Source organism: Paramormyrops kingsleyae, chromosome 1 (assembly GCF_048594095.1).
Source record: "Paramormyrops kingsleyae isolate MSU_618 chromosome 1, PKINGS_0.4, whole genome shotgun sequence".
In the NCBI taxonomy this organism is placed as follows: domain Eukaryota; kingdom Metazoa; phylum Chordata; class Actinopteri; order Osteoglossiformes; family Mormyridae; genus Paramormyrops; species Paramormyrops kingsleyae.
The window spans coordinates 68,878,992-68,893,318 of record NC_132797.1 but is presented as its reverse complement, the minus strand read 5'-3'; the positions used below and the strand labels follow the sequence as shown (position 1 = coordinate 68,893,318).

The window sequence follows — 14,327 nt, the reverse complement described above, 5'->3', positions numbered from 1 at the left end:
GTCAGCTGTAACAGGCAGCCACAAATCTACTTGCATTTCAACGGGAAATTTCTGGAAGAGTCTGATCGGCCGTCATCCCAGAATTGACTGCGCAGAGTAATTCTTCCTGTAACTAATTTCCCCTGTTTGTTTAATGTGTGCCACAGATTTAGCATGCCGCTAATTTCGTCTGCGTTCATTTCGTCGGATGTCGGCAGTGCATTAAAATAATTATGTTTTTCAGTAATGCATAAACAAGGGTATCAACGTTCTGTGCGGTCCATCTATTTTCTATAAGTGCTTTAGCAAGACAGTCCGGAGACTGTCTCTGGCTCTCCACACGGCAAATCGGTCCATCACCGGATGTCACCACAGTGTAGGGGCGACTGCTCACCCATGCCGTGTGGCTTTTTGGATTATGGGAAACAGGGGCACAGTAGGGGCACAGCAGGGGCACAGCAGGGGCACAGTAGGGGCACAGCATGGCAATGGGTACACTGGCAGATTCTAGGGGCCCAACACTCTACAGGGGCCCTTGAATACATAACATTATAAAATTCTATAATGGGAGGGGGACCCAGAATTTTCAGTATACCCCGGGTGGCATACCCAGAGGGAGGGATTAGCGATCTGTTTTTTTGTGGGGACTTAATTTCTGTGGGCATAATCCTAATCCCGACCAAGACAACCTAAACCCTACCCAGCCCTAACCTTAACCTCCAAAATACATTTTAAGGCTTTTGATTGCATTTATAGATTTTTATAAAATTGCGGTTATCCTTGTGCGGTCAAAATAACAGGTTTGTTTTTTTTCGTCACAATGTAATATTTATATGACCACACACATACAGAGGCATGCACATATGTGTCTGCACACATACACACACTTAAACCAACGGCCCCGGGGGTGTCAGGCCGCATAGCAGCCACTGAAGCAGCCTATTGCGTGTGTGTCTGTGTGCCGCAGTGCTCACCTGTTCATATGGTGGGAGGAATGGCTCGATATTAAATCTAAAACCCAGGTTCTATGGCTGACGCTTAGTTTGTAAGTGAGTTTTTTGCTGTATTCTGTTTCAGTATTATTTTCTGCCGACTCCCTCCCCCATTTCACAGAGCAATTTTTTTTGTGATTATGACCACAGTGCTTTTTTAATCTTTGGAGCTTCCATGTTGGAGATCACATGTACCTTTAACAAGACTGCTTCATAGTATTTACTCTTCGTTAAAGATGGGGAGTTTCTCTATTTCTCTAGGTCCCCCCCCCCGATGCAAATACCATCCGCTCTTCCATGCTGGATTAATTGCTGCTCAGTGGGGAAAGATTATGCTGCGTTTTACTGGGGAGGTTTTTCATTTTTGTAAATATCGACCTGTGTCAGATGGGTTTAAAACCAAGGGGAAGGTCACGCTCCCTTTCCCAGAATCCTCCTCTCTGTTGTGCTCGTCCCATTTCTACCGGGCTTCCCAGTTTGCACGCTGTGCTACGGTAAAGACCCACCTGCGTGCGTCTGTTAATGTTCCACAGAAATATATACGCATATACAAATTATGTAATGTTGGGGGGTGATTTGTGGCTCAGCGGGTTTGGACGCTGTGATTGGAAGGTCAGCGGGTCAAATACTGGGGTCTGCAGAGTGATGTCACTGTTGGGCCCTTGAGCAAGGCCTGCGACCCCCAACTGCTCAAGGGGCCGTCTGACCCTGATTTCACCAAGAAAAAATGCTGTTTTTGATAAAAGCCATTATTAAAAGCCATAAATAACTGTGAAAGTGTAATATAATGTAATTCACAATGAGGAACATTTTCTCAGCCATTTCCCGAAGATGGTTCCCCATCCTCAAGGAGGGTTCTATTAAAGGCAGTGTCTTCACTCAGATCGCAGAGTGACAAAAATGGCCTTTTCTCTCTCACCTGAAATGGAGGCTTTATTTCCGTGGGAAATCGAGTGTGCGAGTGTCCTGCCTGGTAAACCCATCCAGCAGCGCCGCCTCATCCCAGATAAGGGACAGTAAATGACCCCCACCCCCCACCCAGTCGCACGTACCACACAGACGACCCAGCGATCTCTGATTTACCAGACCGCAATCAAACAATCTCATTTCTTTCTCTAATGTGTGATTAGATGCATGTCCTGTGAAGCCCGCGTCCGTGTTTTACTCCCCCTGCTTAGCCGGGGCCGTGAATCAGAGAAAACGTGACTGAGTAAATACTTGTCAGCCCCAGTGAATTTCTCCAGGCCGGCAGAACGTTAATGATCGGTGGAACGGCATCATTACGACGGTGAAAGTAATTGCACATATAATTTCAAAAGTGGCCATGACGACACTGCATTCGTCCGCTCGGATATACATGCGAGTCGAAGCCGAGAAAGTCCGGATGATTTTGGGTGTGGAAACCCGGCCCGCAAAGCCTCCATCCACTGGTCTGTTACTGTGCCGCTTCATTTCTATTTTGTTTGTCTTTAATAATGTAAAAATACAATATTAATACATACATTTTATTTAAAGGTGCCTTTCAGGACGCCTCACAAAGAATGTTGGGACAAGATGGCAACATGTACACACAGACATATCCACAAACACATACACACACGGTGTTTGTAATTATATCTTTGTGGGGACCAGCCCTAACCTTAACCATAAGTAACCATAAGTTTTTTGACTGCATTCACAGATCATTGTTGGGACCTAAACAATGGTCCCCTGAACGTCAAAATAACAGGTTTTTATTACATTTGGTCCCCATAATATACTATAAACATAATCCACACACACACACACACACACACACACACACGTGCTTCCTGACCTTCGGCAGCTCCTGCACCTACTGAGCTGTGGGTCCATCTCCCCGTTGGCAAACAGACATCTGCTTGCCTCCCTTTTTTTGCCAGAGTTTGCAGCCTTCAGAAAGGATCCATTAGAGTAGATTTTCTCTGTCTTTTAACTAGGAATGTGCTCTTTATTCCCCAAGTGGCCTTTTTCAGTACGACCGCCTTTGTGTTTCAGTGAGTTGCACTCCACTGCAATGTTACACAGACATTTAAAAATTTCACTAAATTAATTTCAGATAAGCCCCTTAGCAGCTTAGGTGTGAAAGAGAAAAAGGGGATAAAATGTCAGGGCCTTTGATCCCCCCCACCCCCCATCACAAACATGCCTGAAATGCTGCTGTTTATCCATTGCTCACAGGCCTCCATCCCTGCCATCACTTTTGGCTGTGATCCTTATTAGAAGCGACAGAGGTGGGGTGTCAGGTGGGGGGGTGGAGGCGGGGCGTGACGTGGGCCGTGAATTAACCCCGATAATATGCTCCCGTCCACAGGCCTTCAGACCTCCTACGCCAGCCAGCACAGCCTACTGGGCCAGGACTTGAGGATGGCCATGTCTCCTGACCGCAACATCACCCCCATTTACGAAGGCCGCACCTTCCCGGCCCCCTTGTTCCACAGTCCCAATCATGGCACTGTCGACCTGAACCACGGCTCCCAGAGCGCCCTCTACAGGACAAGCTCAGGTATGCGTTCCGGCCATGGCAACAAGTCTGATATTCTCTGGACCAGTGTTATGAGAGGTGATATTCTACTGCGAAATCCCAGAAAAAACATCTCATTTCCTTATGCAATAAAGGAATTTTCTATTTATTTTATTTTATTTTATTTATCCCTACTATCTGTTTACCGGAAATTAACTGGGGGGGTGAGTTTTATGTATTTCGAAGATGCTTTTATCCAAATCCATGTACATTTTTTAGAATACAGGGTCAGACAGTTACCTAGAGCAAACTGGGGTTAGGATTCAGCTGTGTCACTGAATTCATCCCCTCTGCTGTGCCCCATTATCCTTGGGGGCTCTACTTTGTACTTTGCCCCAAATGAACAGCTGCTGGGGGGGGGGGGGGGTGCAAGCCACTGAAGATGGCCACCCATCCGGGGAATACAGCGGGACTTTGTGGAATCAAGTCCCTTTTGAGCCAATAAACTGCTCTACATTGCCCATTATTATTCATTGTATTAATTATTGGTAATGATGACTGTCCTGCATCTACTTCTGACTGTCATCCAGTAATCTGGGGTGTTACGTGGCCGTGTGGGGTGGCCACACCCCGGAACCGGAGGGGGTGTGTCGCTAAATTAAATCCAGTCCCATTTAAAATTTTGCCCATTTCTTTGCCATCGGGCTCCCGTCGTGCCCCCTCTCTCCCCCCCCCCCCCCCCCCGGGAGTCTCCTATCTACCAGGGGAGTCGGGTAATAAATTGTATCAGTGCCCAGAACGGTATTTGTAGATAAGCATGCGTAATGTGTTTACCCCGGGCCGTATTGAGAAAGAAAAATGACTGTTTAGGGCTTTTGTGTAAGCCTACTTCATTAGAAAAAAAATCCAATTTGATCCCAGAACAGTTTTTGTTATGCTGTGAAATTAGATTTTAATGGCCTTTTTTAGTAGGGCTCTCTTTTTTTGTTCTTTGTTCTTTATTTTGGCGTTACGTACATTCGACTGCGAGGACTGAGGTCAGTGTGGCACTCGGTGAAAATATCGATCCCCAGTGCAAAGAACTCTGGGAAGTAACACATGGAATGTAGATTTGGGATCTGGCGTGATCTCCCGGAATGTTATTTTTTGGGGAAATTTTTTATTTTTTTTTTATTTTAAAAAAAGATTACATTGATAATTTCATGATTCTCATGATTTTAATGGGTGCTTTATAAGATATCTGACAGTATTATACAGAGGAACTTTGCTGTATCATAGCAGGAGGAGGCAAACAGAATCCAGAAATACTTTTGCAGATGTGGGACATTGTTGCAATTTCAGATACTGCATTATAGGTCATTTTCCCCTGCACAGATCTCATCTTCAGATCTTGGGCAAATTTGGTGTCACTCCAGGTCACCAAACAAGGTGACCTTTGAGCTGGCTGAAGGCAGTGTATGTAGAGTCACAATGTGTGTGTGCAGGCTAAACACTGTGTGTGTTGGCGCAGACGGACACTGTGTGTGCAGAGGGACAATTTGCATGCAGAGAGACACTGTATGTGCAGGGGGACACGGTATGTGCATTTGTGCAGAGGGACACAGTGTGTGTATTTGTGCAGAGCGACACTGCAGAGAGACACTGTGTTCAGAGGGACACTGTGTGTACAGAGAGACACTGTATGTGCATTTGTGCAGAGGGACACAGTGTGTGTATTTGTGCAGAGCGACACTGCAGAGAGACACTGTGTGTTCAGAGGGACACTGTGTGTGCAGGGGGACACTGTGTGTGCAGAGAGACACTGTATGTGCAGGGTGGACACTGTATGTGCATTTGTGCAGAGGGACACAGTGTGTGTATTTGTGCAGAGCGACACTGCAGAGAGACACTGTGTGTTCAGAGGGACACTGTGTGTGCAGGGGGACACTGTATGTGCATTTGTGCAGAGGAACACAGTGTGTGTATTTGCTCATAGGGACACCATGTGTGCGTTTGTGCTAGGGATGCTGCACATAGAGCATCAGAATAATAAGCAGGCCAGCAGGAAGTACATTGTGGGGACCAAGGTTGATCTTTGCTTGTCAATGAGCACTTCACTATGCTTGGTGGTGGGATGGCCAGAAGGTCAGTCACATGCTCTAGACACTAATGAGCAGAGGATACTGGGAGATACAGCTCTTATCTCATTGAGGAATTACAGGCTCTGTGGATGATAATGATGATGATGATGATGATGATGATGATGATGCACAAGCCAGGATAAACCTCACCACCAAGATGTGTCAGATCAAGCTTAGAACAGTGTTTCCCAGTCCGGTCCTCTGGGACCCACAGACGGTCAACATTTTTGCTCCCTCCCAGCTCCCTGCCAGACAGTCCACATGTTTTACTGGGAGCTGGGAGGGACCATAAACGTCTGTGGGACCATCTGTGGGTCTCGGAGCACCGGATTGGGAAATGCTTAGAAGATGTCATTATTGAGAACTTGTGGTCAAAAGACTCTGAAGTCAAATACTAGTGGGGGTGGGGTGGGGGTGGGGGTGGGGGGTGCGCACTGCCAAAACTCCCTGAAGCTGAGAACTTGACAGGGATCATTAATATAAATGTAATGCAGCTGCCAGTAGCTTTCTGTTGACCGCAGTGACCGCAGCAGTGCAGTTCCTGAGTTGGGCCTTTGGAGAGGCTGAGCAGGTGCCCCGCTGGAGTGTGGCAGCAGGGGGAGGGGGGGGGCGTCTCTGGCAGGGACTTCCCCTGCAGCGTCTGGGGTCTGGCTCCCCACGGACCCCCTTTCCTAGAAATCATCTCCAGGAAGAGTTTGGCCTGTTCACCTTGGAGCCGTGGATGTTGTTGTTTTCACCCAAACATCATTAAGGGGTCCCAGGCCGAGGGATTCGTCCTGCTGGTTATACGGAAGAGCAGGACCCATCAGAACAGCTGCCAGTCTGTGTTACCGGGCCCATTAAGAAACAGGGCTATAAATAGTCTGTTTTTTGTAAACTGTTGTATATAATAACAGGTCTCAGTTTGGGATTTTGTCCATTTTCTTACTGCTGTTATTATTCCAGGAATAATTGTCCTACTTTTTATACTAGAATTTTACCCATTTAATAGCCTCTAATTTCTGTTTGCTAGCTTCAAGGCACGACAGCTGACACCTTCCCTGAACTCGCTGTGGTCCTTTAAGGCGTAAGCCCAGCTCTGTGACCCGGTGCTGACCCGTTTAACTTCACTGTTAGGTCTCTCGCTGCTCTTTCCACAGGTATGGGCAACTTGCAGCGGACCCTGAGCCAGCACAGTGCCGCCACCTACCACAAAGGGGGTAACTATGCCACGTACAACGAAGCCTACCGCCACTACCGGCCCTCTGAGCCCAGCTACAGCCGGCGGGCCGTCGCCGTGGACGATGGGGCCACTCGCTCTCCCTCCATAGACAGCATACAGAAGGATCCCAGGTACCCCCTGGCATGAGTGGACTGGTACTGGTGTGCCTGCGTGTCAAGGTCAGGGGTGGCATCCGCAATATATTTGAACCCATAATGCCTTGAGAAATTAGTTTAGCAAGTTTACAGCCTCGGCGTGCCCAAATATGTATTGCCCATTAATGCGCCTTCAGTGTACATAAGGTAATCACAGCTACAGCATGTGAGCCCTTTTCTGAACCCGACGACGTTGGCGACGTCAGATCACCTGATTTTAACTTCAGTTAACAAGCATACGATGCCCTAAGCGATAAACGCAAAAAACAGTTTTTTTTTTTTTATTAGAATGTCATCGTTTTGCTGCTTCGTATGTCCAAAGCAACTAGGATATATTTGTAATTCCTATCTTGTCTATAAGGTGACTATCTAACAAATACGTGCAGATAGTTGCCCTTAACCAGCAAGCAAGCTGATATCTGTAGCTCCCGGCTGGCGATGATTAGCCAGCCTACGTCATGGATGCCGCCAGGGCCTGATGCTGTGAAAGAAGTGGCAGCTGGAGTAGTAGGTGGTTTTTTTAGCAGTAGTTTGTGCCAGTGTGATCCTGTCAGTGCCGGGCCAGACCTCCGATATAGGCCAGAGGTGGAAGAAACAAGGCTTCCCTACCTTCGCTGTCAGGAGCTGACTTGGTTAACTGCCTTCTGATTGGTTATTTTGCTGGTCATATCCTGGGCAGTTTAGTGACTGACATGTGGTGCTTCTTATAATTCCACGCACTGTGCATTCGGAGGTTCCGAGGATGTCACCTCCCGCCAGCAAGCTGACCAATCACGTTAAGCAGATCTGCGGGGCATCCCCAAGATGTCACCTCCCGCCAGCAAGCTGACCAATCACGTTAAGCAGATCTGCGGGGCATCCCCAAGATGTCACCTCCCGCCAGCAGAAAGCTGACCTATCACGTTAGCAGAATCTGCGGGGCATCCCCAAGATGTCACCTCCCGCCAGCAAGCTGACCAATCACGTTAAGCAGAATCTGTGGGGCATCCTAGTCAGGCTTCTGCTCATGGCTCTGTAGAAGCGCCAAAATTACAGCCCGTGTTGGGTCTCCCGCCTGTGAACATGCAGCCAGGTGGCACAGCAGTTTCATGGCGGGGGATGTCCGCGGTTCGGTTTGCTGCTTCTGAGTGTGTGTGAGTTAGGGGGCCCAGAGTCTTACACCCTCTGCATTTGAAAATGGACGGATGAGTGAAATCCCTCCGGAGCAACAACGCCACTGAATGTATTACAGTAACAGCTGGACCGGATGTGTGCTGCATTTCCCAAATTGCTGAATATGTAGACACCCAGTTTGGAAGAATGCTTCACTGAGCTGATGGAATTGTCAGGTAGCGTCTGAAAGCTAACTTTAACGCTGAGTTAATTGAAACCTGCCTGAACTATTAATTTCATGGTAAATTTATTTAAGCGCAGATCAGTCCGTAACTCAGATTTAAACAGCCCAGATCTGATTCCACCATATGCATCTGTTTTTATAGATTAATTGCTTTAATCCGGTTTAGCTCTTGAAGGTGGCAGATCATCACACACGCACACTTGTCTCCCATGTGACTAGCATCTGCCAGACTCGTCTGTTTTCCCCGTAGAAATTTATGGAGAGTCCCCACAAAGACATTATTACAAACCTCTGTGTGTGTGTCTGTGTCTGTGTCTGTGTGTGGGTGTGTTTGGAGCAAATTCTGCTTCTCAAACCTCACACACTTGAGTTAGTTCTTAGTAAGAAGTTTCATCACATCTGTTTTTTTCAGTGTCACTATGTTATGCGGTGTGTTGGCGCTTTTACTCTTTGTGAGGTGACCTTTTGCACCCTGAAAGGCGCCTTTAAATAAAACGCATTTATTATTATTGTATTATTATATTATTAAAGTACAGCTTCTTAATTCTGCATATAAACAAAAACAAAGCCGAACCATAACAGATCTAGCTGTTGTTCGGTGCTTGAGTGGCCAGGCCTGTAATTCTGTTGGCCAATCACATTAAAGGTTTAGCAGAATCTCTGAGGTATGAAATCGCACTTCCAGGATAAAAAAAAATATATGAAATGCTGCACTGGTGACGTGCAAGCTGTGAGTCGTGGTGCTTCTTTCCGTCTGCTGTAGGGACTCGGGGCTAATTTAGATGAAAATAGCCTTCTGTTGGAGCTGTGTCCTATCTCACACGCTCCCGTCTAAGGACAGGCAGCCATCAGCACATCCACACATCGCTCCTCAAATCATCACGGTTTTCCCTGTTTGCAGAATTCTGGGAGCAGTTTGAGTGGGTCATCTTTCACGTGATGAGGATCTTGTGTAAAGACAAATGCATGTGATGTAAATGATTCTTTAAAATCCTGGCTTAAAGTTGTCAGTTATGATTCTTTTTCTATGGTAGTATGATGGCAGAGCCTTTCAGTGGAGTGGACTTCTTTTTATAGAGTGCCGTCCTGTTCAGCGGGAGAAGGCGGTCGTTTCTCAGAGGACCGGAATGCCTTTTAATGGACAATGGGCTCTGCGCGGGGCTTAGAGACCCCCGGTGGGCATCCCCCCAGAGGGTGTCCCCCTCCCAAAGGGCATCCCCTGTGACACGCTCATTTAATGCTCCTCCCCAGAGAGTTTGCCTGGCGAGACCCAGAGCTGCCCGAGGTCATCCACATGCTGCAGCACCAGTTCCCGTCGGTCCAGGCCAACGCGGCAGCATACCTACAGCACCTGTGCTTCGGGGATAACCGGGTCAAGTCCGAGGTACAGGGAGGGGGGGCATTTTGGCTCAGTCCACCAGGGGGGGTCGTGACACTGCCGGCCGTATTATTTCCCAGCATAGGTCGTCAGCTGAAAATGCTACAGCTTATTAAGTTTAATAAAATAAAATCATACTGTAAGGTTAAATTTGAAAATCTAGTTTGTGTTAGTCATATGCATGTCTAATAATAATTTAATGTCAATGTATTTACTTTTTTTATTTGGGCCCTCTCACTTAGCACCCCCTAGGACAAAAGTCTTCCCAGTAAGAGTGTCTGGGTTTGTTCAGTGCCCAGCCAAAGGTTTCAGTGTTTGCGGGAGGGCATGGGGGGGGGGGGGGGGGTGTCAAAAGTGAGGTAACAGTCTTCCGGTGATAGCGAGCATTTCTACCAGCTCTGTTCACGATCCCAGGGTTGGCACAACGATTTTTACCATCGGTCCCCCAAGGAAGGCATTTAATCCCCACTTCTTCAATAGAATGTCTGATTCTGCTCTCCCAACTGTACACTGATCTGGATAAAAGCGTCCGTTAGGTAAACAAGACGGTATCAGCGGTCAGTCGTCACTTACATTCCGATCCAGTGATAGTCCTGTGGATATTAAACAAGTACAAATGACTTGAAATATTAACTACTTCAAATAAACTATTTTCATTATTGACTCAGTATACGATGCAATGTAATTACAGCAATGTAATTGTTTTACTTAAGGAATAATTAGAATGTGATTTTTTCCCCCAGATACACAGTATAGCGATTATGTGGTAATTTTATAAGTAAAAACAGTTTAAAAATAGTTGCCGTCTCCCTGCCACTTTGTTTTGTTCCTAGACTTTGGAAGCTGGTTATTCCTACATTGTTTAGCAATCTGTCACTCTGCAGTCTGGTGTTTTAATGAAGCGGTTTGGGTTTGGCAGTTGGACCCCCCCCGCCTTTAGCCCCCTTGACCCCTCCCACTTTTAGCCCCCTTGACTCCTCCCACTTTTAGCCCCCTTGACCCCTCCCACTTTTAGCCCCTTGACTCCTCCCACTTTTAGCCCCTTGACTCCTCCCACCTTTAGCCCCCTTGACCCCTCCCACTTTTAGCCCCTTGACCCCCCCTCGACCTTTAGCCCCCTTGACTCCTCCCACTTTTAGCCCCCTTGACTCCTCCCACCTTTAGCCCCCTTGACCCCTCCCACTTTTAGCCCCCTTGACTCCTCCCACTTTTAGCCCCCTTGACCCCTCCCACTTTCAGCCCCCTTGACCCCCCCTCGACCTTTAGCCCCCTTGACTCCTCCCACTTTTAGCCCCTTGACTCCTCCCACTTTTAGCCCCCTTGACCCCTCCCACTTTTAGCCCCCTTGACTCCTCCCACCTTTAGCCCCCTTGACCCCTCCCACTTTTAGCCCCCTTGACTCCTCCCACTTTTAGCCCCTTGACCCCTCCCACTTTCAGCCCCCTTGACCCCCCCTCGACCTTTAGCCCCCTTGACTCCTCCCACTTTTAGCCCCTTGACTCCTCCCACTTTTAGCCCCCTTGACCCCTCCCACTTTTAGCCCCCTTGACTCCTCCCACCTTTATCCCCCTTGACCCCCCCCCCCCCTCGACCTTTAGCCCCCTTGACCCCTCCCACCTTTAGCCCCAGGACCTACATCCCCGCCTCTCACCTCGTCTGCAGGTGTGCCGTCTCGGGGGCATCAAGCACCTGGTTGACCTTCTGGACCATAAGGTGCTGGAGGTGCAGAGGAATGCGTGTGGAGCCCTGCGGAACCTCGTGTACGGGAAGGCCACGGACGACAACAAGACGGCGGTCCGGAACGCCGGCGGGGTCCCTGCCCTCCTGCGGCTGCTGAGGAAGACGGCAGACACCGAGATCCGTGAGCTAGTGACAGGTACGCGCCCCCCCCCACCGCTCAAACTGCCGTTGGGCTTCGTTTCATGATGGAGGCCGTTGCAGTCATCCATTATTCAGCACTCCGCACCAGGGCCACGGTGTTTGTTGGGGGGAGCAGCGGCTGGGCTTAGGAAAGCAGTAATGTACAGCTGCTTAATTATTAACCAGCATTTGGGATGTGGCCGTGTTCTGACAGCCCCCCCCCCCCCCCCCCCACTGTGCAGATTGGACTCGTCTTCCACATGAACCAGACCACATTCCCTGCTACCGTACATCTTCCCCCAGAGCAGTTGCCCATGCCACATACAGGCCCACCATCTTTTCCCAAGCCCCCCCCCCCAGGCTGAAAGCTTGTATGGGGATTTAATACTAAACCGAGACATTGTGACGTGTGAACATCAGCTGTTTGGGCGCGGGGATATCTGGCCTGCTTTCTGCTGGTGCAGCGGTCAGTTCGCGGCCTCGCTGAGCGCCATCTCGCATACGCTCCTGACGTCCCCCGGAAGATCAGGCTGTGGCAGGGCATCCGACGTGCTTTTGATCAACAAAATGCCAGTAGTCTTAAAAACTTTAAATTATTCGAGAGCTCCCCCCAGGAGGGGCATGAAGCTTTCTGTTGTTATTAGGGCAGAGATGTTGAACATGCTGTAGTCCCCGGGTTATTTAAAAGGCTACGTTTTTTACTGCATGAGATTCCCCCCCCCCCCCACACACACTTTCTGTAACCCCTCCGCCACCACTGAGGCTGTCCTCCTTTCCTGAACCTGCAGAGTCTGCAAGCCCCACCCTTCACCCCTCAGCCACACCCACTTTGGCAAATCGCCATGGCAACCACGCACAGCATACCATTATCTGTGCCACTAATGACTACCAGTTCAGGGACATGTTATGTGTGACCATCAATTTAGGTCACCTCTCTAAGCATCATCACTGCCACGACTCAGTGGAAGTGTGACCCCCCCCCCCCCCCAAATTACATGCTAGTGCCCTTCAAATGGGGTCCTCCAGGCCTTTGGGGGGGGGGTGTCTGGCCATGGAAAATAACCTGTTTTTTTTTTGGTGGTTGAGGCTGGACCCCCCCATAATGATGTGAACAAACCCCGCCCCCCCACTGCACCCACCCCCCCAACATCTCCCATTGTTTTTAGTCCCCGGACTGCAGATCTCCACCTTCGGCTCTCTTACCTGTTTGTGCTGTAGCAATGTGACCAATATCGATGTTTTTCTGCACCCTGCGGTATCACTGGCTGTCACCCCGTGTGCAGTCTGGCACATGTACTTCAGGGTTGCGGGAGAGAGGAGCCACGTTGGGGAAGGGTATGGTGGAGAGGAGACTCATCAGGGAAGGTCGTGGGGGAGTTCAGCCGCATCGGGGAAGGTTATGGTGGAGAGGAGACTGATCAGGGAAGGTCGTGGGGGAGTTCAGCCGCATCGGGGAAGGTCGTGGGGGAGAGGAGACGTGTCGGGGAAGGTCGTGGGGCAGAGGAGACGTGTCGGGGAAGGTCGTGGGGGAGAGGAGACGTGTCGGGGAAGGTCGTGGGGGAGAGGAGACGCGTCGGGGAAGGTCACGGGGGAGAGGAGACGCGTCGGGGAAGGTCACGGGGGAGAGGAGACGCGTCGGGGAAGGTCACGGGGGAGTTCAGCCGCATTGGGGAAGGTTGTGCTGCCTGCGCGTGTGCATGTCCACATCCCCATCCTTCACTATCTGTTCCAGCATAATTGACGCATTTCAACATGACACTGTCTTATTGGCTAAGAGCGAACCTCTGACCAGTCAGCACCATCATTAGTCAGGGCCACTCCTGAACATTGTGCTCAAACACGCAAACCAGGAGGTGTTGCTACAAGTGGTGCAGGCAGGCCTGCCCCTACTGCCCTCTGTGGGTGGAATCCCAGGCAGTTCAGGGTTAAATCTTTAGTAAAATTAACCAGCCTCATAAATAGGTGTTGCATAACGATAATAGCAGTAATACTAGTAATAATGACAATAATAATAGTTATATGAGACGTCACAAGCCCTGTTTGCTTCCCACATCTCTCATAACAAGCTGGATTAATTCCCTGGAAAAATGCTCCCCATGTGGGGAAACCCCTTTTCATTTAATACCTTATCCATCTTCTGTCTCGGCTCACACATCATTGGCACAGCAAGAAGGCAAGTCTGGGCGGAAGGGCAGAGCGGGATTGTCGGCCTCCATCCAGGCGAGGAGCGCTGGCCTGTTCTGTCCCGTCCCGTGTGAAATGTGACACCCTGCGGGGTGAGCTGGAGACTGGCAGGTTCGGGGGGGCAAACATCTCAGTCAGGTTTGCTCTTCAGATCATCAGACACACGGCATCAGGAGAAGCTGATTAGCATCTGTGGGCCCAGGGCCGTGCCTAGAAACATATACATTATATGTTTTTTTGATTTTATGTATTCTGTGGTCTCCTGAATCATTCCCCTACTGCACCTATGATGGCTGCTCATGCAAGCATGACAATCCCAGACCAAACCTGTGCTCTGATGGCTTTTATCAGCCGGATCTGATTACAAACACAGTCAGGTGTCTCCTCAGAGGGGACAGTACCGGGGGGGGGGGGGGGCCTGCAGACGTGGGGTGGCTTCTTTCTCAGGCCAGATCCTGGCCATCCGCAGAGGACGCTCCGTTGTCAGTTTTGCATGGCGAATAAGATGCATCATAATTGACAGCCAAATGCATGATAAGCATGTCCTGCTTATTATTGTGTCAGCTTGCGCCTTGGTGTTCGTTAGACAGCCGGTCTCATTACTGAAAGCTATTTATTAAGCCTCCATAGTCCTTAAACT

The 14,327-nt window shown here is 49.3% G+C and overlaps 1 protein-coding gene across 6 annotated transcripts in view; it reads left to right on the top strand.

Moving 5' to 3' along the window:
• The window catches only part of LOC111857377 (plakophilin-4), an 83,545-nt gene that overhangs the window by 57,964 nt on the left and 11,254 nt on the right, over window positions 1-14,327 (top strand). For all 6 annotated transcript variants that reach the window (XM_072718586.1, XM_072718580.1, XM_072718569.1 and 3 more), the window contains 4 exons: window positions 3,304-3,495; window positions 6,713-6,905; window positions 9,517-9,649; window positions 11,306-11,519. In XM_072718586.1, coding sequence (XP_072574687.1) covers window positions 3,304-3,495; window positions 6,713-6,905; window positions 9,517-9,649; window positions 11,306-11,519 — 732 coding nt within the window. The remainder of the gene's footprint in view (window positions 1-3,303; window positions 3,496-6,712; window positions 6,906-9,516; window positions 9,650-11,305; window positions 11,520-14,327) is intronic.